Source organism: Dama dama, chromosome 19 (genome assembly GCF_033118175.1).
Source record: "Dama dama isolate Ldn47 chromosome 19, ASM3311817v1, whole genome shotgun sequence".
Classification (NCBI taxonomy): Eukaryota; Metazoa; Chordata; class Mammalia; order Artiodactyla; family Cervidae; genus Dama; species Dama dama.
Window position 1 is genome coordinate 92008435 of NC_083699.1, and position 26338 is coordinate 92034772.

General features: G+C 41.4%; 1 protein-coding gene across 3 annotated transcripts in view; it reads right to left on the minus strand.

The window, feature by feature from the left end:
* Positions 1–26338, minus strand: part of SLC9A9 (solute carrier family 9 member A9) — a 676865-nt gene that overhangs the window by 256720 nt on the left and 393807 nt on the right. For all 3 annotated transcript variants that reach the window (XM_061167805.1, XM_061167802.1, XM_061167803.1), the window contains exons 10-11: positions 17395–17508; positions 15711–15822 (exon numbers count right to left, since the gene is read on the minus strand). In XM_061167805.1, the coding sequence (XP_061023788.1) occupies positions 15711–15822; positions 17395–17508 (226 nt within the window). The remainder of the gene's footprint in view (positions 1–15710; positions 15823–17394; positions 17509–26338) is intronic.

A 26338-nucleotide genomic window follows, 5' to 3' on the forward strand; every position in this document is an offset into this window, starting at 1 on the left:
ATCCTTAGGCTCTTGGAGGCAGTCCATCTGCCCACTGAGGTTTCAGTCTTCCATTGTAAAAGACACCAAAAAGGGAGCACGGAAGTGGCATGAGGGAACCAAGCAGCTGATCAGGCAGCTAAGAGAGCAGCATTACAGAACAATGACCTAATAGGGGTTGCCTATTAGGTCATTAGTTTCACAGACTAATTTGCCAGAAACTCCTTCATATACTGAAGGTGAGACTCTTAAAGCTAAGAGTAAGGGCTTTCAAGAAGATGGTATGGGGTGGTTCCAAAAGGAGGGACTCCTTTTTCTGCCTGGGAACCTCCAATGGAAGTTGGTTAACTCTTTACATGCCACCACTCATTTAGAGGAGAAAGCCCTCCAAAGATTACTAGAAAGGTCCTTCAGAGGAACAGGCCTCCAAATGACTAAAAGGCAAGTGGTCTCCTTTTGTCCCACTTGCCAATTAAACAACCCCCAAGGGGCTTGAAGACTCCAGCTGGCCCAGCCTGTCCAATGACATGGGACTGCCAGGAGAGGATTGGCAGATGGACTTCACCCAGATGCCAGTTTCTCCAGGGTATAAACACCTATTAGTCATGACAGATACATCCACAGGATGGACTGAAGGCTTTCCCACCTGGACTTAAGGCTGGGGAGGTGATAAAAAAAATTGCTCCATGAAATCATTCGGAGATTTGGTCTACCCAGGTCATTACAAAGTGACAATGGGACATCATTTATTCTAAGATCACCCAAGGGGTCTCTAAAGCATTGGGCATTACTTATTATCTCCATTGTGCCTGGAGACCTCAGCCTTCAGGAAAAGTAGAAAGACCCAACCAATTCTTAAAATCAGTGATAAAAGAGATAACCTAGGAGAGAGACTTCCCTGCGATGGAAGGAGGTTTTACCAATAGCTCTCCTCCACACCCGTATTGCCCCTAAGGAACAGGTTGGTCTTAGTCCTTATGAGATGCTATATGGGAGACCTTTTGTTTATGTCAATGACCTCTTCCTAGATCCAGAGGCTCAGACCCTCTTGTCCTATACCATGGCTGTTGGACAATTCCAACAGGATATATGCTTGTGGGGTGTCAACCAGGACCCAAAAGATTCTAAAGCATCACCACTATATGCTCCAGGAACTCAAGTCCTAATTAAAGATGGAAGGATGGGCCCCCAAAGGCACAACTACAGCCCACATGGAAGGGCCCCTACCCTGTAATACTTTCTACGCCCACAGCAGTCAAGGTACAAGGACATGACTCCTGGATTCAGTACTCACAAGTCAAGCTTTGGAAAAAAACAGAAGAGGGCATTCAATATACCTGTGAGCCCCTGGGAAATCTCAGATACCTATTCAGAACTACAAATGAGTGCCATTCTAATGAACATCCCCAAAATTAAGTTTCTGGGATAAGATTTCTCAGGATAGCTCTGAAGAGCCAACACAGCTTGGCAGGGGTTGTACTCCAAAACAGGCAGGAGATAGATCTTCTGATCCCTGAACAAAGAGGGACTTGAGCCATCTTGAATGAGATGTGTTGTTTCTGGGTAAATACGTTCAGCTAAGTTAAAGAAAGTCTCACAGTCCTCAAGAAAAATATTCAGACCCCACAGGATCTCAAAGAATGAGCTGGAGAGTTCTCCAGGTGGCTACAATCTCTCTTTGGGGATCCTCCTGGAAATGGGAAATTTGGAGTTGGCTAATGTCCCTATCATCACCAAATTGATGCTGTTTGTGATTGCTCCATGTATTATCAATTGTCTAACCCATTTTGTCTCTGCCCAGGTCAACAAGCTACAACATGCAGTGTCAGTTCAACAAGGATATATAAAACTACGGTCGACCACAGAAAATAACACTCACCCTTAGATGGACACTGCTATGAGGACTCTGAGGCCTTAGACCAGCAAGAGGGGGAAGTCCAATGCCCCTCGCTGTCCCAGTTCAGCATGAAGTAGCCAGAAAGACCTCGACACCCCTATTCCCAAAGAATTGGGCCTCCCATCTCTTGAGGGGGGAATGTTAGGTAGTTAGAATAGGAAAAAGGAGTTCAGAATGGTGGTGGCTGAAAGGAAGGGAAGGGAAGAGCCCACAAAAAATAGAACAAAGGAAGGTCCAAGGACTGGAGTGGGGACCTCAGGTAAAACAAAGAGTACCCCTGGCTAGCCCAATTTACATAAGGAAGGCCCAGGGGGAGGAGAAAAAACATATTAAAAGAGGAGACTAAATTGGGCTGCGGGCCTCTCTTCTCTTTGCATCTTTGGGTAGGCATGCCCTTATGCCTTGAGGATGCATTTTCCTTTACTTTCTAAACAAAATTGAGCTGTAACACTCGTTCATCGGAGAGCTGTAACACTGGTCTGTTGCTTCAAATTTTTGTTGTGATGAGACAGCACCAAGGAAATTACATTATCCCCCAACAACATCAACCCTGATCTTTGACTTGAATGAGAGAGGACTTACTGCAATGGTTCAAGAACTGAATTTGGAGTCTGTGTGCTCCCACAGCTTAGCCTACCAGAGGATTCTCTATATCTGCTTACCCCATGTCTCTCTCCCTTATATGTCCCTGCAGAATCACGGGTATTTTCTTAACAGATGAGGGAATACAGACTAGGAGAGATGGAGAGGCCAAGGTTACATAATAAATGGTATGACTAGTTATTCAATCTGCGTTTCATTCTCCCGACTGAGTATGTAACCCCTAACAAAGACGAAAAATCATGATTATCTTAAGAACTTGAAGTTTTAGGAAAGATGTGAAGAAGAAAATTGTCTTCCCCTTTCCTAGGCAGAAGATCAACCTGAGGCAACATTTTGAAAAAGATATTTGCCTTGTGCTCTCCCTCCCCAATTCCTTCTGTGCCTTCTGTCTCAGTCTTTGCCTCCGTTTCCCCACATCACTGCCATTGTGTTGCCTCCTGAGCCCAAGCTGCCATATTCTAACATGATAGGTTTCTGACTCTCCAGTCAAAACCCTCATTTCCCATGCAGCCTAAACGAGCTTCCTGCTAGGAAGAAAACGACTGGAAGGAAGAAATCTGCTGGGGAAGGAAAGTACACAGTTCTGAAGGGCATGCTTTTTGAGATAGTTGTTAACATGTGCGCTTTCATTTTTACTTGCGGAATTGAAAACAGCTCCCTTAAGGTCCAGTGACAGTCTTTAAGCACTGAGGGAACAGCTCGTGAGTGGGACTGAGGCTCTTGTAAAGGGTGGCCGAGGCGCTGTCCACAGACAGGGCACCTGCCCCGTGTCTCCCTCTGCTCTCTCACGTGGCCACAGGGCTTTAAAAGTTCCCAGTGTTTTGGAAGAGGGTCTGTGGGAGGCCTGGCAGTGGGTCTGGAACCCATCCCTATTCACAGAGGTTTGGTCTGTCTGTCAAGAACTTGGGTGCCCGAACGGCATTTGAATGTCCCCAGTATATCAGAGCAAATGTTGAAAATTCCTAATTAACATAATGGCGCTATTGGAAATTTAGCACGAGGCATTTTCAAATGTAACTGCTTCTTGCTCATTTGCACATATAACTTACTCGAGTCAATCTTACTGACTTCTTCTGAACTCTATCCACAGAACCTGAGGGCAGAATTAGAGGGATTTATGCATGGCACAGACAGACTTATTTTTTGAGCTTGCTTTGTGTGCATCGATAGTTTTCTAAGGTTATGTCAACCTAATGCCAGAAACAAGCAAGCAGTTAGGAAGCAGATTCAGGCAGAAAACAGGGAAAAACAATGTAGTCTATTTTTTTTTTCCTCAGTAGACAGTTTCACTTGATTAAAACTATCAGTCAGATCTTTGTGATACCTATGACATGCCTGAAAAACTGAAATGCACACAGAAGTTTCCCAAATTAAATAAGATTATTTATTTTTCTGTATCTTTCTAAGACATTGTCTTGAGATATAGGGAGAGGTGACAAGCATTCTGGGTTGTCCCCTTTCATTACTCAGCATCTCTCAGGGGCTGGCATGCTCTTTTTGGCTTACTTTATATATAGCGTGGTCAGGTAATCTACAAGCTCTTGTCACTTTTTCACAGTCAATAAATGTTTAAGTAGATAGTGATGTTTTGCATGTGTCAACTTGTCCCAATTCAGCTCATTTCAGTTGTTCAGTCATGTCTGACTCTTTGCGACCCCATGGACTGCAACACACCAGGCTTTCCTGTCCATCACCAACTCCGGGAGTTTACTGAAACTCATGTCCATCTAGTTGGTGATGCCATCCAACCATCTCATCCTCTGTTGTCCCCTTCTCCTCCCACCGTCAATCTTTCCCAGCATCAAGGTCTTTTCAAATGAGTCAGTTCTTAGCATTAGGTGGCCAAAGTACTGGAGTTTCAGCTTCAGCATCAGTCCTTCCAATGAACACCCAGGACTGATCTCCTTTAGGATGGACTGGTTGGATGTCCTTGCAGTCCAAGGGACTCTCAAGAGTCTTCTCCAACACCACTGTTCAGAAGCATTAATTATTTGGTGCTCAGCTTTCTTTATAGTCCAACTCTCACATCCATACATGACTACCAGAAAAACCATAGCCTTGACTAGACAGATCTTTGTTGGCAAAGTAATGTCTTTGCTTTTTAACATGCTGTCTAGGTTGGTCATAGCTTTTCTTCCAAAGAACAAGTGTCTTTTAATTTCATGGCTGCAGTCACCATCTGCAGTAATTTTGGAGCCCAAGAAAATAAAGTCTCTCACTGTTTCCATTGTTTTCCCATCTATTTGCCATGAAGTGATGGGACTGGATGCCATGATCTTAGCTTTCTGAATGTTGAGCTTTAAGCCAACTTTTTCACGTTCTTCTTTCACTTTCATCAAGAGGCTCTTTAGGTCTTCTTCACTTTCTGCCATAAGGGTGGTGTCATCTGCCATAAAGGTGACAGATTTTGCCATAAGGGTGGTGTCCCAGAGAGGGTTACAATACATTTTCCTCACAAAAACTGTTACTTTGAGTTTATAACGTTTCATGTCTTAGTGCCAGGAGTAAGTTGCTGCTGGAACTAAAAGCAGAAGATCAGCAACTGTCCTTAAATGAAGGGGTCGGGGGTTCTTGTCATCCATGGGTATGTCAGTAGCACTAGCACAGGTAGGTCCTCAGTAGTGATCTGACAGTCATAGCTTCTTAGGAATAAAAACCTTCATCTCTGATAGAAGGTTTTTCCGAGAACAGTTGTGGGTTTATATGAATCATGTCTCTATGAAGCACTAATGGCTATCTTTTTCTGTGGTGGTTAAACAAAGTGGTGAAAATTCCCAATTGTTGAATGTTTCCTAAGTAGCCGTCCCTGTGCCAGGCATTTTATATACATTTTCTAGTTTGGTTTTCAACACGGACCAACTATGGTAAACACCATTTTACAGCCAAGAGAGCTGAGGTTTGGAAAGGGTTAACCACACTGCTCAAGTGATTTTACCAAAACAGTAGTTCCTATTTATGCCCTTGGGATTCTCTAGGCAAGAATACTGGAGTGGGTTGCCATTCCCTTCTCCCTTAGAAAATATTATGGTCTGACAAATAGAGGAATCTAATCTTCTGCTTAAAAATGCAGTGGCTCATAACTTTTATTCTAAATTTATTTGGGAACTAAGTGAAGAATATGCTATTTTGACCTAATAATAGCAGAAAACTATGGGACTGGTTGTAGTTTGAAGCTAGTTCTCAGATGTTCTCAATTCGCCATATTCACACTTATTTTTAGCATTTGAAACTGTATGAGGAATTAATGGAGAGCATCCTTGGTGGCTCAGTGGTAAAGGACTCACTTGCCAATGGAGGAGATACAAGAGAGTTGGGTTTAATTCCTGGGTTGGGAAGATCCCCTGGAGAAGGAAATGGCAACCCACTCCTGTAGTCTTTCCTGGAGAATTCCATGGACAGAGGAGCCTGGAGGGCTACAATCCATGAGGTTGCAAAGAGCTGGGCATGACTTAGCAGCTGAGCATGCATGTGGACTTAATGGAATATTCAGTTCATATGGGCCTACTGCTTTGTCTACTTTGTCATAGCAACGTGGCATGTGGCTATTCATTATTTAAGATGACTTTTTCTGTGACTGCATGATACACTGGTTAGAACATTTTCATGACTCATTTCTCCCTATTTGAAGACCTCAGAAGACCTTCTCCACTTACCCACTTGCCCACTCATGCCCGCCCCAGCCCTCAGTGAGACAGCTGGGGACTTGGCGTGGTTCATCTCATCTAGTGGAGAAAACAAACATCCTGAGCATGTGCCCGGTGAGCTGGTTAGTGGCCTTGTAGTGGTAAGGAAGAGGCAGTGGCCTAATTAATTGCACAAGAGAGCTGGAAGGAGACATAGCTCGGAAATGGGAGGGGACACTGGACTCTGGGGGAGGGGGCTTTGAAGAGGAAGCCGTGGCAAGGAATGTTTGACACCATGATGGTGTCATCCAGGTTGTCTCCCTCTGGAAGAATGTAAAAGGAAGAGACAAGAAGAGAAAAAGTCCTGCTGGAAATTCCCAGGCAGTCTGGTGCTTAGCACTCCATGCTTTCTCTGTCCGGATCTGGTTTGATCCCTGGTTGGGGAACTAAGATCTCGTGTGCTTTGCAGTGCACCTCCCCTACCCTTCAAAAAACAACATTAAAAACAGTCCTGTTGCTTAGAGAAGACTCAGGTTCTCAGACAACCCTTGTATATACGTTTACAGAAATCTTTTTTTTTTCCCCTAAGCTGAAGCTAAGCCTGATTCTTGATTCAAATCACTTGGCTCATATAAAAATCTTAGGCTTTTAAATGAGATCTAAAGTTTTTAATTGGAAACCAAAAACATCCCCCCAATACAAAGTAAGTGAAGATTTGAAAAACAGTCTCATATAAGAGCACTACTTACAAGGAAGTGTTAACAATGTGCTATTATGAGGACTCAGTGTTTTTCTAGGTGAAAAATACTTTCATTTAAAAAACAGAAGATTTTATTTATGGATCTCTTTCCTTAAGTGTATTGCTGCTTGGCTTGCACCTGTAGGATTGGCCAAACCTGGTCTGAGAGCTGCCTATGGGGCAATTTTGGATTCCAAAGTTCCCAGGCTGATAGAACAGGAATGGAGAGTCCTTAAGTGGCATTTTAGTGAAGTATACCATATAAGTTGTGTAGACACTGTTGTGTAGACACTGCAAGAAGATCTGACTGATCCATTCTAAAGGAAATCAGTCCTGAATATTCATTGGAAGGACTGATGTTGAAGCTGAAACTCCAAAACTTTGGCCACCTGATGTAAAGAACTGACTCATTGGAAAAGACCCTGATGCTGGGAAAGATTGACAGTGGGAGGAGAAGGGGATGGTAGAAGATGAGATGGCTGGATGGCATCACTTGACTCTTGGACATGAGTTTGAGTAAACTCTTGGAGTTGGTGATGGGCAGGGAAGCCTGGCATGCTGCAGTCCAGGGGCTCGCAATGAGTCGAACATGATTGAGTGACTGAATTGACTGACTGACTGAGTCACTGTTTTACATTTTTCATCCATTTGCCTATTTATCTGTTACTTATTTGTAGAAGGCTACTCAGGTTCAAGTAGTGGGCTGGGTGCTGAGTGTACAGAGTGAACCCAATAGGTAAGCATTTAGCCTCACAAAGCTCCCTGTCTAGAGGGGCACAGAGTCAGGTGAACCAAAAATCATGGTAGAATGAGATAAGTCCCAGGAGAGAAGAAGTGTTGGGTGTTATGGAAACAGAGGTGAGGGACATCAACCCAGACAATTGGGAAAGGAGTACGTCAAGGCTGTATATTGTCACCCTGCTTATTTAACTTATATGCAGAGTACATCATGCAAAATGCCAGGCTGGATGAAGCACAAGCTGGAATCAAGATTTCCAGGAGAAATATCAACAACCTCAGATATGCAGATGACATTACCCTTATGGCAGAAAGTGAAGAGGATCTAAAGAGCCTCTTGATAAAGGTGAAAGAGGAGAGTGAAAGAGCTGGCTTAAAAAATTCAACACTCAAAAAACTAAGATCATGGCATCTGGTCCCATCACTTCATGGCAAACAGATGGGGAAACAATGGAAACAGTGAGAGGCTTTATTTTCTTGGTCTCCAAAATCACTGCAGATGCTGACTGCAGCCATGAAATTAAAAGACACTTGCTCCTTGGAAGAAAAGCTGTAACAAAACTAGACAGCATATTAAAAAGTAGAGACATCACTTTCCCAACAAAGGTCCATCTAGTCAAAGCTATGATTTTTCCAGTAGTCATGTACAGATGTGAGAGTTAGACCATAAAAAAGGCTGAGTGTTGAAGAACTGATGCTTTTGAACTGTGAAACTGGAAAAGACTCGAGTGTCCCTTGGACTGCAAGGAGATCAAACCTGTCAATCCTAAAGGAAATCAATCTTGAATAATCATTGGAAGGACTGATGCTGGAGCTGGAACTCCAATACTTTTGGCCACCCGAGGCAAAGAGCTGACTCATTGGAAAAGACCCTGATGATGGGAAAGATTGAAGGCAGGAGGAGAGGGGGACAACAGAGGATGAGATGGTTGGATGGCATCACTGACTCAATGCACACGAGTTTGAGCAAGCTCTGGGAGATGGTAGTGAAAGATAGGGAAGCCCAGCATGCTGTAGTCCATGGGGTTGCAGAGTCGGACGTGACTGAGTGACTGAACAACAAGAGTTTTCCTACAGGAAGTGATGTCTAAGCTAAAATGTGAAGGAAAAAACCAATTAATGAGTAAAAGAGTGAAGGTGGTGGGTGTGGAAAGGGGTCAGGGCAGACCAAGAACCTGAGTAAACGGTGGGGGTTGGGGTTCGGGGGGTGGAGGTGGGAAAGATCTCTGCATGTTTGAGTAATTGGAGGAAATTTGGTAACTGGGTAAACACTGCTCTGCTGATAAGACTGGCAAATGGAAAAAAAGAAGCAAAGACTGGCATCACAGAAGGGTCTAAAGCAAAAGTGAATAAGGTCGGGGGGAATGGATTGAAGAGAGAGCTTCAGAACAGAAACCATGCACTGGGATTATGTTCTGGGATGTGCTTCTCAGACTTTGACATGCACAGAAATTGCCTGGGGATCTTGTCAGAAGGCAGACTTGGAATCAGCATTTCTAAAGAGATCCCCAGTGATGTCATAGCTGCTGGTCCCAGGATCACAGCTTTAGGTTCAAAGGATCAAGAAAGCCTGGAAGTGTTCTTTTTACATGATGGCTGGTAATTGTGTGGGACAGGCTGGTGGCTTAATATGGTTCTACTTATTTAGGTGGTCATAGAGAGTCCTGTTACTAGGTACTGCTGAAACAATAACCTAGACTCTTCACTTTCATGAATTCTACTTACATATTTTTTCCTTCCTGTAACTGAATGGCAACAAGGGAAGGCCATTTTGCGGTCAAAGTCTCAGACTGGCTCTGACCACAGCCTGATCAGTAGGTGACCAAAAAGACACTGAGAAATGTGCTCACCTACACGTCGGCAGAGGTTCTTAAGCTGTTCTATAGAACACTGGGGTTCTATACAGAGCACAGTGTTTCCCAAAACTCGAGTAGTAATGGCGGTCTTTTCACTAGTAAGGGGGGAAGATAAACGCTAATGGGAAATTTTTCTTAATTTAAAGTTTTTCTTCCATGCCTTCCCCTTAGTTCTTTAGTGCCAGCAGCTATTTGGATGCTAATGAGTGCTGGTGGGCAACCAAATGAGCAACAAACATTAGCAGCAAAGCTGGGCCACAGTTGGGGCTGTTGTCTTTATGGTTATGTAAACTCATGGATGAAGTTTTATGTTATATCCATATACTGTGATCACATTTTCCTGGTTAAAACCCTTCTGAGTTCATGGGATAGGACACATCAGGGTTACAGAGTCTCTTCAAAGTGCAATAGAAATGGATAAATTGGCAAATCATGTCCTCTGACACTGCTGGGCTCTTTCGACCTGCCCGGGTGACTCCGGGCCTCCCTTCTGTCCAGCTCAGCACGGCAACTCTGCATGAGCCTCCACAACCCAGTAGCCTACAGTTCCTGGTGGTTACAGTGGTTTCAGGAAGGCTGCCAGGGCTCAATTGGGCTTGGTATTTCCCTGCCTTCTAGCAATTCTTGGCTCTTATTTAGTTTTAAATTAAATAAAAATTGCAGCACACAGATTTGAATTAAAACAAGAGGACTGATCTTTGTAATATGCACCATATCAATAGGAAAGCTAATTTGTGCAAAGCACATCTCCTCCTTTAATTTAAACCACAGAGGTCTGCCTCTTCGGTTTCAAGGGAACTGAGTGCTGGGTGGGGCCGCCCACTCCAAGCATTAACTGGGGCTGTGCTGAGCGTGACAGGAACAGTTTCGGGGAGGGGGAGCAGGATGCTGAGCAGGCCTCTTAAGCCCTTTGTGCTGGGTGTCACATGATACAACAGAGCAGCGACGGACTCCTGGCCTTGAATTTAAAGAAGGTCTTAAAATGTCTCAGGGTAGACTTCCCCAGTCGACTCTGAGCTGCAACCTAGCTACCAAAAACACCCAGAATTTGCATTATTAAAAGCTTCTCAGACTGAGGAAGCAAAGAGACCACACTCCTCCTGACCTTGAGACCAGTCCTCGTTTTCAGGTTCCAAGGCTGCGCGTGTGTGGACTCCGAGTCTATACAAGACAAACTGGGTAGGGACTGGGCTTCCCAGGTGGCTCCGTGGTAAAGAATCTGCCTGCCAGTGCAGGAGACTTGAGAGACCCGAGTTCAATCCCTGGGTCGGGAAGATCCCCTGGAGGAGGAAATGGCAACCCACTCCAGTGTTCTTGCCTGGAGAATCCCATGGACAGAGGAGCCTGGTGGCTACAGTCCACAGCGTCGCCAAGAACTGGACACGACTTAGCACAGGGCCTGTGCTAGGTGAGAAATTCAGCCTGGGCGCTGCCAGTGGCTTTGCTCACTTTAACTGGCTCTAGAAGCCAAAGGTGGAGGATTGAGGGGAGAGGGCAGAGGGTGGTGGAGTGGCAGTACGGTCATCATCCAGGAACAATGTGAGGTGTCCCCAAAAACACTGCTGAACCCCCACCAGCTACGAAGCTCCATGCCTTACTACAGCGCTCACTGCAGGCCTTGCGTGCTCCCCACCAGGAGGTAAGCAATGAGCCTGCGATCCCTCTGCAAACTCTCATCTTCAGGTGTCTCCAGAATGGAGATAGGAGCTGATTCAGCTTTATGGGGCCTGAAACTTGTACATTGGGGATCCTCTTTAAGAAAAACGAGACAGAAATATCTTTAACAGATTTTATGTACCATCAGAACACACTGATAGGGCTCATCCCAGGGTCTTGGAACAGGGACCTGAGGAGCTTCAAACTGAAGCTTCTTTAACTTTACAAGTGAATCCACTTCTACTTCTAAAGCATCACCAGCCCTCTTCCTGCCCAGTGCCAAAAAAGTCATGTACAAGGGGAGAGTAAAGATGATGGAGGAAAAGGCTTTGTCACATAGTAGGTGTCATTGACTAAGACAGAAATTCTGGCTCTTATTTGATTGGCCTTTGAGCCATCTGTGCTGCAAGGGCTTAGTGAACCTTGGCCCAAAGTCAAGTTCTCTCTCTGAAACTGCAAGCCGCCTTAAGGGCAGGGTGTGCAGCCTGGTCTCTATTCATTGGAACACTTACTTTAGGGAGCCTGTAAGGAAACGTCTGTGGAATGCGTAGCTGGGTGATGACAGAGGGACTGTGTAAGTAAATTCACACTCCCTGGGTTGGGGAGATCCCCTGGAGAAAGAAATGGCAACCCACTCCAGTATTCTTGCCTGGAGAATCCCATGGATGGAGGAACCTGGTAGACGACGGTCCACGGGGTTGCCAACAGTCGGACACAACTGAGTGACTTCACTTTCACTTTCACCCATTTTAGATAGAGCATCACTGTCATTTACTTTCTTCTAAGGACTCTGAAAAATGTTTTGAGCTGTGTAAAGAGAAGCTCCATCTTCATTTCTCAGTGAGGCAAGGACAACTAGGTCCCACCCGTGAGCTTCAAAGTTTCCTTCTCACTGGATGATCAAAACACCTCTGGACATAATTAAGAACATTAAACTACATTATAATGCAAATATCCTTTTAGGGGGTCGGTCATTTTTTCTGATTTCAGCAGCTGTGGTGTCCACATACCCAGAAAAACTAGACTATGTGTTATTTGATCTGCTTTTTAACCTCCTCCTCTGGCTTACATTACCTTAAGTTTACTTTTTAAATTCTTTATTTCCTGGCAAATACATTGAAAACTTTAGGTCCTGAGTGAGGTGTGGAATATGAGGTATGGAATATCAGGATTCATGCAGAAAATCAAAGCCTAGTCTGGAGCATTCTCTTTTGAAGAAAACTATTACCCTCCACATGGTGAACTCCCTTGACCCTTCCTACATTCTGATGGGGATCAGTGGGTGCAGTATAGAACTGAGACTATGACTGTGGGAAGGGTGTCGCCACATGTGCGGCTTACTGTGAACTGGATGCTGGAGTTTGCCTGGGCTAGGAAGGGCACGGGTTTGATTTAACTTCTGTTCTCATGACCTTGAGGGTAAATCTGAAGTCCTGTCAAGGCAGATGTGAAGGGTATAAACTCAAAGTCCAGAGGCCCAGGTTTAAGTCTCAATTTCATCTCTTAACTAGTTGCCAGGTTGTGAGCAAGATACTCCAAAGTTCTCCATGTCTTTCTTTCCTTCTCTTTTTTAATCCACAGAAAGAGACCAATAATGCCTAGCCTATCTTTCCCTGGAGATGAGTCTCAAAACATTACCCACAAAAGGTCTTAGAAAGGTACAGAGTGATTTTAGAGTTGACCACATATGATTCAATTACATAACCATGTAACATAGCAATTTCCTCATTTTAAAGCTAAGAAGACAGCTTTTTAGTGGAAAAGCCAGTGTTCTTAATAATAGGAACTGGCAGATGGGTATTCCCCTAATTAAACTATTAATGCCAATCCCATTAATGTGATGGAGTTATAGTTTTCCTTCTAGAGGATGAAGGTGTTTTAGAATAAGGCCAGGGTGTAAATGTTTTAGGTTTTGTAAATCATATAGTTTCTACTGCAACATTCAATTCTGCCCTTGTAGCATAAAGATGGGGCTTCCCTGGTGGTGCTAGTAGTAAAGGACCTGCCTGCCAATGCAGGAGACATAAAAGATGTGGGTTGGATCTCTGTGTCAGGAAGATTCCCTGGAGGAGGGCATGGCAACCCACTCCAGTATTCTTGCGTGGAGAGTCCTATGGACAGAGGAGTCCGGTGGACTACAGCCCATGGGTCGCAGAGTCCAACACGACTGAAACGACTTTGCACAACATGCACAGCATAAAGGCATCACAGGCAGTGTTAAAAAGAGAAGTAGAGCTATGTTCCAGCTTCATTTACAAAATTCACGTGGGCTAGATTTGGTTCAAAGGCCCTAGTTCGCTGACTCCCCACTTTAGAATATCATAAAGGTATCACCAAGTTCTGGGCTTCCTCACATCCCCTGGCTGTACATATCATACTGCTGGCCTCAGATTTTAATGCAGCTCCAATTTGACAGCTAAGCAAACACAGAAGATGCCAAATCCAGAAAACCAGCAAGCCACGAGGTTATTCGGGCAGACGTTTCACATCCCAAGATAGCTATTTAAACCTTGCACTTTTCTCAAAATCTTCTTTGTAAAATAAAGCATTGTTTAAAATATAATATCCCAGTTTTAAAAATAAACCACAATTCTCCAGAGTGAAGCTACTGATATTTTGATGGAAAAGAAGGAACAGTGCTTCCCAACTCCTCAAAACGCTTTACAAAAATGCACCTCAGTGCCAACTTCTTTATGTGATCCAATCTGTGTTTTGCTGTCCCATTATAAGAGTTAATCATTACCAAAGTTCACCACTGCTTTAAATTAAAGATCACCTATTGGTACAACTTACATTGTGACTCTCTCTCTCGGGCAGGCCACACCAGCTTTTCTGGAAATGTAGGGAAGCACTGTCAGAGGCCTACAGGAGGACATTTTAAAACTCTGGATCTCCATTTGCCTGCACTTGATTAAATGACTCATTGTCAACCTGGGAGCTGCTACCCTTTACTGTGTGGAACAGGCTAGGAGGGAAGTGAAGGTGAAACAAGCCTTTTATTTCTAGTTGTTGTTGTTCAGTCACTAAGTTGTGTCCAACTCTTTGTAACCCCATGGACCGTCTCCTGAATTGCAAGCAGATTTCTTTACTGCTGAGCCACTGGAGAAGTCCTTATTCCTGCTTCTAAAAATGTGGATTTGTTGGGGTTTGAGGTAAAGTTTCCCAGACCTTGGCTTAGGAATAATTTCATCCTCAGCCAAGTTACTTAACCTTTTTGAGATTCTGAACCTCATTTTTTTCCATCTAGAAAATGGATTAATATCTGCTTCATAGGATTAATTTGGGCTTCCCTTGTGGTTCAGCTGGTAAAGAATCTGCCTGCAATGCGGACGACCTGGGTTCAATCCCTGGGTTGAGAAAATGCCCTGGAGAAGGTAAAGGCTACCCACTCCAGTATTCTGGCCTGGAGAATTCCATGGACTGTATAGTCCACAAGGTTGCAAAGAGTCGGACACAACTGAGTGACTTTAACTTTCACTTCACTAGGATTGATTTATAATGAGAGGCAAATAGCAGATATTCAGTAAATGATAGTTTTTCTCACTTTTTCCATATCCTCCTGTATACCCCGAATTTTGTTTGCTCTATTGTGAAGCTTTGTTTTACTCTTATGTATCTTCCAGTGAACTGCCTCTGACTGTAATATAAGTATACAAGTACATAGAAGTCATGTAAGGGGAAAAGTCTCCAAATAAGAAAAGGCTGATGGTAGGAAAATTAATTGAACATAAAGAAACACAGTCACCAGAGCAGTTCAGGGTCAGCAAATTCATTTTGTTTGTTTTCTTTGGGAAAAAGGGGTCTTCAGGTATGGTTTGATAGTAGAGACTTTGTTGGTTTCATCCACCTGTGTGTAGGACGACTCTTGGTATTTGGTGGAAATGCAATTAACACTTTTCTCAACTAATAACTGATCATACTTAGATGTGATTTACTTCTGTATTAACCATGAAAACTTCCTGGAGCTTTGCCTAGGGAAGCAGCAAGGCTTCTAAGGAGAAGGAGTCATAACATTGGACAGAAATGGCACCACTTACACATATTTATCTGTAAGTCTGCATTTTGTGAAACAATTATGTAAATTCCTCCAACTGAAAATTGATCTGAAATAGGTCAGAAAAGGGCTTCCTTGGTGGCTCAGTTAAGGAATCCGCCTGCAATGAGAGGGAGCTGGGTTCAATCCCTGGGTTGGGAAGATTCCCTGGAGGAGGGCATGGCAACCCACTCCAGTATTCCTGCTTGGAGAATCCCCATGGACAGAGGAGCCTGGCGGGCTGTGGTCTATGTGGTCCCAAAGAGTCGGACACAACTGAGCGACTAAGCACAGGTCAGGGAAAAGTTCAGTGGCTATTCTAGGCCAGATTCTGGCCAGTTTCTGGAAGATATTGAAACTCATGGCCATCTTAACTGGATTCTCTTTAATTTCATTTTCTTTCTGGAAAGAAATGCCACTGTTGCACAGAATGTATGGATAGCAGAATGAAAGTAGGTACAATGGGATAAAGAGAAGTTATGCTTCCCCAAGAAGTCTCTAAGTATAACATGTGTACATGGTTTTCCAAGTACAAGGAAAAAGTATGAGAGAAGAGTTGCATGAACACACAACAAAATTCACATACCTGAAAACATCATCATGTGCTGAAAGTTCCAGGGGATCTTGTGTTTCCTGCCTAGATTCAGGAGGAAGGAGAGGGGATATATGTTGCAGGCTCTGGCCACAAAAATTGCTACCTGTGGATAAGCGCAGGGAAACATTGAGGAAAATGTTGCTGCAATAAATGTGATAGTCCTTGGGCTTTAAATATTATGTCCTTAAGCTTCTCTATATTATGACCCAGAAAACAGGAATAAACATGTCGATACATGTATGTCCAAAGCGCTTCCAAAATTCATCTTTCAATGTCATTTTCTTTCCAGAAATAATAGAGGACTCTGTCTTCTTTGAACATATACTCGGTTTAAAATTGTTAACCCAATACCATTTCAATCACTGTAAATTTTCTCATCACATTTATGTGGCTGATAACTGACTCTACGCTCAATTCCGCTGCAAAATGTGAGGCAGAGACCGTTCCAAGGCTGTGCCATTATCCTCTCAAGCAGCACTTGAGAAAGGATAAATGTGCTTTGGCTCACGATAATCATCTTACTTTCCATCAGTTTATACTCTCTAAATCTAGCAAGCTTCACTTATTTTTTTTCTTTTAGTGAATTTAATTTTGAGAGGAATTGCCTGTCTAAATGTATAAAACAACTTCTGCTTTAAGAGGTATTTCACTAAAATCCAAGCTATACAGGTTAAAAAATCTATGAAAATACTGGTGGTAGTCATCTCTCCCCTTTTGACATCTTGGACATCTTCCTTGATTGTCTATGCTAGTTTGTCCTCAAATGGGAGGAGTTATTTGGGAAAGAGGGAGCATCCTTCTAACATTTGGATGGAATTTGAAAATTCACTTCTCCGCTCAGTGAAAAGAGAACAAGAGGCCAGGGCTGGTGCCTCGCTGGACCAGGGCTTCCAGAGAGGAGTTGGCTCTCTTGGCTATTAGGATCATCTACTTGTGGTCCCAGAGGGCATCTGTCCATTTTCCAACCAGGAACAAGGATAACAGCTGCTGACTATCCCTGGGAATATCCACAGTGGCTCAGTAGCTTTTCTGATAGACATCCATTCCCTCTGGGAATGCTTAGACCCCAGACCTAGAGCAAGAAAAGCCCCCTGCATTAAAAGTGAGGTCTAGACTTTACCTGTTCTTTTATGTACAGGAAAGAGGATGTCTTATTAAACTTACATGTGCACAATGCTTAAGATAGTGAAAGCACATCCATCATGGTAATTTGACTTGATCTTTACTCTGTCTATCCTTTTTACAAAGTCTCACTGGAAAAAAGATTTTACCATCTTGCAGTGAAAGTATTTCTAAAGTTCTAAGGCCTGGCTGTCTTCTGATACGTTCTAATGCAGATTAAACATAAAAAATGGATTGACATAATTTTTATGTAAATGATTCATAATTTTAGTTGAACATATTTTGAATATTCAAAAAATGTCTTCTTTTTTCAGCTTTTTCCCTTTATTTCCCTCAGCAATTTCCAAACTTTATGTCTTGAACCATAGACATTTAATAAAGGCCCTAATATTTCTTAGGATGCTTTTCTCCCCTAACTCAAATTACTCACATGCTTTGAATTTGAACTTTGCAGTAAATCTGAGGAAAATGAACAATTTAAAAGAATAATTCCTAAAGTTAAGTAGTTTGTTTTCTTCTCTCATCACCTTGTGTTCTATATTTCAAAGGATACAAAGGCTCCAAGTATGAAAAGAGCATTGAAGATATGATTCTGAAACGTGAACAGCGCCAGGCCCATGTAACAGAAGATGACGTTCTCAGCCAAGAAGTTCATAAATTCAAACAACTGGAAACAAAATAGAGAACAAAAGCCATGAATTATGACTCAGCTTTGAGTCCATTTAATTTCATGTGGCTGTGTTTGGTGGCTAGATGGTCCTCCTGTATCTGGGAAGGCCATCCTTAGGCTCAGCCTCTGGAGAGGCGCAGGGGACCTGCCTATACTGGTCAGGCCAGCTGACTCTACCCTGGCTCTCTGCCCAGGGACAGATGCCCAACATCTCAGCCTCCTTTCCAACTGCAAGGCTGCCGGTGATATCCCAGGGTGAGATTTACCAGCATGATCCTCAATGGCACAATTCCTACCAGAAACTTAGAAACTGTGGTAAGGGTGAATTTCAACTATATTTCAACATTAGAATGATCAGTATATTTCAAACTTCATACAATGAGACTCATTAAATTGACTGATGTAGGTATATCCATTAAATGTCTACAATTTCTAGCTGATAAAAAGAAAATGAGAAATCCCAGGGATCAGTTTATTCAGCAAGAACACAATAGATACATCAGTTCAGTCAGAGGGATAGAGTAATAACAAGTTATGCTGAGGGATGCTCCCAAGAGTTATTCTTAGACCATTAACTAAACAATTTAAGTTGAACATGAAAAACATTCTCCAACTTCGTGAAAGGGAAATGTGTCCAGGGGCTACAGTAAAGGCAGATTTGGAAGAGACATTAGTTTATGTTCCAGACTTTTCATTGGGAAGTTTCTGAAACTTCCTTCTCGGACCTACATAAATCATCATGTGAGGTAAATGTCTCTGGAGGCATTTCTCTTGACTTTTTAAGGACTCATTATTTTTTCATGTAATGTATTTACAGCCCCACAAATAATGCCCAATACCTGTTCACTGACAGTTGACAGAAAGAAAGCAGAATCTTGTCAGACACATTATTTAAAACCAGTAATAGAAAGAATGGATTAAAAAGACATAGCTCTTTCGGTGTAGGATGGTCTTTCTGCAGCGGTAGCGATCAATTATCCTGAGTATTCACTTTACGTTCTAGGCCAGCCCATCCAAACAAACACTGTAACCCAACTAGCCAGAGACAATGTGAAAATATGAGGGAAAATACAGGAGATGGGGGACACTTTTCTATTTCATTATGTCTTTACTTTTTCAAAAAGTGAGATTTGGCTGCTGCCTATGTGCCATAACATGTCAGGCTGCTATAACAAAATACTATGGACTGGGTACTTGAACAACAGAAATTCATTTCTCATAGTTCTGGAGGCTGGGAATTCTAAGATCCAAGTGCCGGGAAATTTGGTTCTGATGAAGGCTCTCTTCCTGGCTTGCAAACAGCAACCTACTTGCTGTGTCCTCACATGGCAGAGAGAAAGGGAGAACTTCCTTCTACTGTTTCTCCTTCTGAAGGTGCTAATCCCATTTATGAGCACTCCACCCTCATGACCTAATTACCTCCCAAAGGCCCACCTCCAAGTACCATTACACTGAGGATTAGGGCTTAAACAAATGAATTTGTTGGGGGGAAGACAGGGGAAGATATTCAGTCCAGAGAGACTACCCAGCTTTTGACATGAACAATCACATTGCTGTGGTTAATCAGTTGTTAAGTTGTGTACAACTCTTTGTGACCCCATGAACTGCAGCATGCCAGGCTTCCCTGTCCTTCACTATCTCCCTGAGTTTGCTCAAACTCATGTCCACTGAGTTGGTGATGCTATCCAACCATCACATCCTCTGTCACCACTTTCTCCTCCTGCCATTAATCTTTCCCAGCATCAGTTTTTTCCGGTTAGTAGGCTCTTTGCATCAGATGACCAAAGTATTGGAGCTTCAGCAACTGTCCTTCCAATGAATATTCAGCATTGTTTTCCTCTAGGATTGACTGGTTTGATATCCTTCTGTCCAAGGGGCTCTCAAGAGTCTTCTCTAGCACCACAATTCAAAAGCATCAGTTCTTTGATTCTCGGCCTTCTTTATGGTCCAACTCTCAAACATTACTACTGGAAAAACCATAGCTTTGACTATACGGACCTTTGTTGGCAAAGTGATGTCTCTACTTTTTAATGCACTGTCTAGGTTTGTCATAGATTTAATAACCACATATCAAGGTTAAATGCATAGGTCCTTCCCTTCTTGGGTCCCCATCCCAAATGTATTTCACTCTAGAGAGGACATTTGCTGACTAGGATCCATTCAGCCTCTTCTTAGTGGTTATACCCCATTTTGTCTCTGGGGTCCACTTCTTTCCCCATTTTCAAACAGTGTGATTGGTTCAGAAATGTGTGTGATGAATTCAGCTGTTATTAGCTGGAGTTAGGACTTCTGAATGTGAGACAGAAAAAAAAAAGTAAGTTAAAGAAACAAAAAATATGTTTGTATATGTATGAATCCGTCAAGTGTATTAACATATACATGTACACATAGCTTGTTCACTTCACTTTACAAACATTTGACATTTGTATTAATTTTTTTTACCAAAAACATGTTACTTTCAGAATTTAAAAAAAACTGAATTAAACTACAAGAAAGAAAAACAAATATCAAAGTAATATATTAATGCATATATATGGAATCTAGAAAAAATGGTATTGATGAACTTATTTGCAGGGCCGGACTAGACATACAGAAGAGACTTGTAGACACAGTGGTAGGAGAGGGTGGGACAAATTGAAAGAGAAGTATTGGCATATATACACTAGCATGTGTAAAAGAGGTACTAGTGGGAAGCTGCTATATAACACAGGGTGCTCAGTTCAATGCTCTGTGATGACCTAGATGGGTAGATGGAAGGGGTGGGAGGGACGCTTCAGAGGGAGGGGATATATATATATATACTTACAGCTGATTCACACTCTTGTATGGAAGAAACTCACAAAACACTATAAAGCTATTGTCCTTCAATTAAAAATGAAAATTAAAAAAATAGAGTAGAATAAGATATTTCCCAAATATTTTCTTCCTTTAGCCTTGCTTTCACAGCAACTCTTCATCTTTTTAGTTTTAGGAAATTATCAAGCATCCGTATCTGTGTGTGTGTTCAGTCACTCAGTTGTGTCTGATTCTTTTGTGACCGTATTGACTCTAGCCCGCCAGACTCCTCTGTCCATGGGATTCTTCAGGCAAGAATACTGGAGTGGGTAGTCCTTCCCTTCTCCAGGGGATCTTCCTGACCCAGGAATTGAACCCGTGTCTCCTTCATTGGCAGGAGGATTCTTTACATTGAGGCAGCAGGGCAGTCATCATGCGCAATGCTCCATAAATCTGACTGTATTTTTATATAATTTACTTTCATTAGCCCAGTAATATTTATAAGCCCCTTTCTATGGCAATAAATTTGAATCAACTAAACAATTTTTAATGGCACCACAATCTCTTTGTAGCTTCATATCAAATTTTATTTCGCTGGGCCCATTATTACCCATTTTTAGACATTTGGTTGTTTCAGATTTTCCCCTTATAAACAAAACTGCACTGAGCATCTTTATACAAACCTCTCTCCCCAGCTGAGTGATTATTCCTTAGGTGAAATATCCAGATATGGGCTACTTCTGTCAAAGGACATACATTAATTTTTCTTTTTCAACATACTACCAGTCTGCCTGTCAGAAAGATTATACCAATTTTCATCTCTAACAATGGTGTGGAGGCTGTATTTTCCTCATATTCTTGCCAAAATTAATTTTTATCAATTAAAAAAATAAACCTTTGACAATCTGATCGACTCATTTTAAATTGTAGCTGGTTGTTAGAATTTTAAAAAAGATTCCCTTCAAAGCAAGGCGGCAGCACTGATTAGCACTCCTTTGTCTATTTATATCATGTATCAAAATTCCTCTGAATGAATAGGCTTCATAATAACTTCCTTCTTGGGGCACTTAATGAAAATGTGTGGGCAAATTCAACCTTGTGTTTCACATGCAAAAATCTCCTGAAGACATGTTTCAGAAGGAGAATCTACATTAAGTTCTACTGCAGGGGTCCCCAACCTTCAGGATCTAAAGCATGATGATCTAAGGTGGAGCTGATGTAATAAAAATAGAGATAAACTACCCAATAAATGTGATGTGCTTGAATCATCCCAAAACTATCTCCCACCCTCTGGTCCATGGAACACTTGTCTTCCACGAAACTGGCCCCCTGTGCCAAGAAGACTACTGGCCAAGCTGACAGAAGCAACCAATTTGGTCGTTAAACCTTCACTGCCCCAGTCTGGCCCAGAGTAGTCAATTACCGAGGGAATAGATTTATTGGTCAATTTTGAAAAAAATAAAGAACAAACTCTACCCCAAAACCAATAAGAGTAGTAACAATAATAACAACAAATGTCAAAATAGTTGATACAGTATTCAATATGAATAACCTCGAATCTACTTCCTTCCCACTCAGGGTCAATGAAAAATAACTTGAATCAACATTTTATTTATCTAGTACAGTATGCAACATTTGTTTTATTTCTATTAATTCACAGTTTGTGAGCCTTTGGCAGGGACTCAGGTTTAAAATAATATTTGCTTAGGAAACCTTTTCTTCAGGAAAAAGAAGCAAGTTAATAATGCAAACAAGACTAGGGGAATATTTAAACTTCATAAGAGGACAATTTATCTTTAAAAGTTTTAAAAGTTCATGGTAACCACTCCTATGCTAATTAAACAACTTATAATGGTCAGCAAATCATGTTTTTTACAGACTTCTTTGATACTATGTTTTTCATTTGGTGTTACTTATTGTAATTACTAGAAAGTAAGAAAAAATCATATCTGTTTTATTTATTTATTTATTTTGAATTGATATTAATTGTATTGAAGATTTTACATATGATCATTTTTCAAGTATTACTGCAACCTTTTATACAAAGAATCTTCCAGAACTTGAATTCTTTTGGATCATAAAAATCATACCAATTCTAAACATGAAAGCAAGGGAAGGAAAACCTGGTGCCATGGTGAAGCATTTCTTTTTTATTTATATCTGTTTTATAAAATATGTTTATTACTAATTCTGATTGATTCTTTCTCCTAATAGTGAAAGAATGAAACTACTATATTACTCTGGTTCATGTGCAGAAATATTACAGCAGTTCACTACCCCCAGATTAACTAACACTAATTAAATTCACGTGGACTCCTCAACGTGGCCTCTATTTGGCCCAACATACTGACTTTCATCTACTTGTCCAAGTAGTGCACTGAAATTCATTTCAATTTGGATGTTAAAGAACCTACAAAACTGTAATAAAAGTGAAAGTAAAGAAAGAACTAAAGGCATTCTTTTATTTTTTCCATAATTTTGTCCTGGGATTAATTTTTTTGTTTGTTAACAAAATTTGCCTTTATTTTTAACTGGGAGCCTTCTTTAGAGAATACCTCAGATTTTGTTTTTTATATCTTATTGGGTATATCTACAACTATTCTGAACAAACTGGACTGTGTGTGTGTTCAGTTGTTTCAGTCTTTTCCAACTTTGTGTGACCCCATGGACTGTAGCCCACCAGGCTCCTCTGTCCATGGGATTCTCCAGGCAAGAATACTGGAGTGGGTTGCCATACCCTCCTCCAGGGGATCTTTCCGACCTGGGGATTGAACTTACATCTGCCTGTGTCTACTGCATTGTAGGCAGAGTCCATACCCACTGAGATATGCGAGAAGCCAACTAGAGTACCAATAATTTTCATTACTATATTGGGGGATTTGCAAACAAACATTATAATATATTCTATTAGAATTAAAAACTTTTACTCCTGGGATCGTAATACTTGCTTGGTCCTATATCCTGAGGGACTCTGCTCAAGATGCACCCAGTAATTCCTATGGGCTCTAGAGGTAAGCATAGGAGATGAATTGTGCCTAAGACCCGTGATCTTTACCACCAGGACAGAAGCTTTCTTGCCAGTCAAGATCATGGTACCCAGAGTGAAGCCTCGTTTTATGAAGCCAAAGATTTATAAGTATAAGATTTACAAATAAGTACAAGTGCAATCCTTTGAGGTCCTTTTCTAGATTTAGGACATTGTAATAGTATCAGTGGGCTTCCCTGTCAGCTCAGTGGTAAAGAATTGCCAATGCAGAAGACACAGGTTCTATCCCTGGGTCAGGAAGATCCTCTGGAGAAGGAAACAGCAACGCCCTCCAGTATTCTTGACTGGAAAATCCCATGGACAGAAGAACTGGCAGGTTATAGTCCATGGGGTTGCAGAAGAGTTGGACATGACATAACAACTAAATAACAACAACAAAATAATATCAGTATTACTATTATACTTCTAAAATAGTAATAATGCCAATGGGACTCACTTTTTAGGATTTGTGCTAGGGAATGTGTCAAAGGCTTTCAAAAAAATTTAACAATTCATGTTATTATAACAAGAAAACTCATAAATTGATACTATTATTTCTATTTTACAGTTTGGACAACTGCATTTGACCATATTAATGCATTTGTCCACATAAAACACAATAAAGGGAAGAATTGAGCTGTCCTGAGTTTTGTCCAAAGTCCACACCCCCTCTGCCAGACTACGCTGCCTCTCCACTAGACAAGATCCAAGTTCAGGGACAGCAAGATGTTTGTTAATAACAGTTAATAATAGCATTGGTGAATACTTGTTATACATTAGAGTCTGCAAAGCAGAGTTTCATACATCTTGTTTGATCATCAGGGCAGTTCTTTTTTGGTAGGGAAGATATTTGTAATTCTGATCATGTGTTGTTTTTTTTTTTAGTTAAAAAAACCCAAAAGGTAAATTTCTTTGTACCTAACCAGTGGAAGCAGGGGGTGACTTGAGATGAGGATACTTTTCTCCCCACAATGTCTATTTACCATCCTCTCCAACCCAATCCTTCTAACCCTTTCCTTCTCTCAAAAAACGAAAGTAAAACCAAAGGTCTTGCCATGCCCTTGTAACATCAAGACAAATCTCCTTTCCTATAACCTCTTTTCCCCTTAGAGAAATTTCTGGACTGTGTCTTACATAATGATTATACAGTTTTATAATATTGTCATACATATATTGTGTATTTTTATATCTATATCTACCTATGGCCTAAAATAAGACAAACTTCATGCAGTGTCTCTGCCCCATCTGCAGGAGGTGGGCTTTAAATCCAATATCAGATGCTTCAAGGTCAGGGCTCTACTGGTCCTGTAGTAAAGGCCATTCACAGGGCTTGAGTGTTCAGAGAGCTGCATCTTTGTCATTTCTTTGAGAATTTTGGGGTTCACCATGCACTCCTGGTTGCTACCCAGCCCTCTTTCATCCTCTGTGTTTTTCATTGTCTTCCTTTAAACTTAATTTGACTTTGTTAAAACATAAGACTTCCAAAAGCACAGCCTATAAAAACACAGCAAAACACATTTTAGGAAGATGAATAGGTATCATTAAGTAAGTAAAGCTAATATAGGAAAGAAATGTAGTTACAGCTACAAGGAATTGAGCTTCTGTTAAACTGAATAAAAACTGTAGTCAGATTTTCTTGAAATCCTTGAGCTTATAACTTAAAGGGAAGGTTATTTTCTATGAGTCTGCTAAATTACTTTAGCCAGTAAACTCTGATAATATTGTTCTTATTTCTGGAGGTTTTCTACTTTTGATTCTACCTGTTTTGGGAGGCTATTAATGGAAAAGTACAAAGTTTTGTAAGGTTGCATTTAAGTTAATGCACCATTAGGTTAAGAATATCTTCTCAAGTCTGCAGCTTCAAAGTGCTTATTATCATGATATTGATCAGGCATATCAGTTCCCCACATAAGACTGGCCTTAGATCTATTTCGATGAATGGAAACACACACACACACACACACACACACAGCCTAAAATATAGGAACATCAATTTTAAAGCCAGAGTTACATTGTGATGTATGTAGTCCAGACATCTAGCCAATGCTTGATTGCTCCAACACTCTTGGTTAGGGCTCTCTGGCTTATAGTTGAACACGGCCAAAGGCAAAAACTTCACCTCTTAACCAAGGAAGCAAATGGCATTTTTGGACATCTGTAACAGTTAGAGGGGCTTCCCAGGTAGCACTAGTGGTAAAGAACCTGCCTGCCAATGCAGGAGACATAAGAGATGCAGATTCAATCCTTGGGTTGGGAAGATCCCCTGGAGGAGGGCATGGTGACCCACTTCAGTATTCTTGCCTGGAGAATCCCATGGATGAGGAGCCTAATGGGCTACAGTCCATAGGGTTGCAAAGAGCACAACTGTTGGAAGATCTTTCCTTTTACTGAGTTGAAATTTGGTTCTCTTATCACTTTCAATGCTTCCCCTACTTCTACTTCTTCAGCTCATAAAAAAATAAGAGTCAAATAGGGTATCATTTTCTTTTATCCTGCTTGCTCTAACAGCAGAAAGGGGATTTCTACCAGAAGAGTTGCAGTTAGGTGATCTTACAGTTTAGACAGCAACTGCCACTTTTCATCTTACTGTCTTATTTGTTTTGAAAGTAAATATTTTGCTAGAAGTTTGTGGTTGGCATATGGGGCCTCTAGTCTAGAATATCTGCAAGGGCGGGGGGCCTACAGTGACCAGAATTATTTTCAAATAGATGTCCTCCAGAAGGATTTTCTCAGCAAATCTAATAGTGTTGGCTTTCAGGGGGAAAAAAGGGAGACATGGAACAGCATAATTAATTTCTCTGTGGCCTTGCCAATAAATAAAGAAAATTAATTAGTTGAAACAATATATTTTCTCTGAAGAGATTAAAACTATGCTTAAAAAAAACTCCTAGTGAATAATCCAAGAGAAACATTAATATTGTTAGGCATTGATAAAATACACATATTATCAAAAATTTTAAAGGTTAATATCCATTTCTTCTACTTTCTGCATTTAGCTATTCTTAATCTCCTTATTCATCTTGTGCA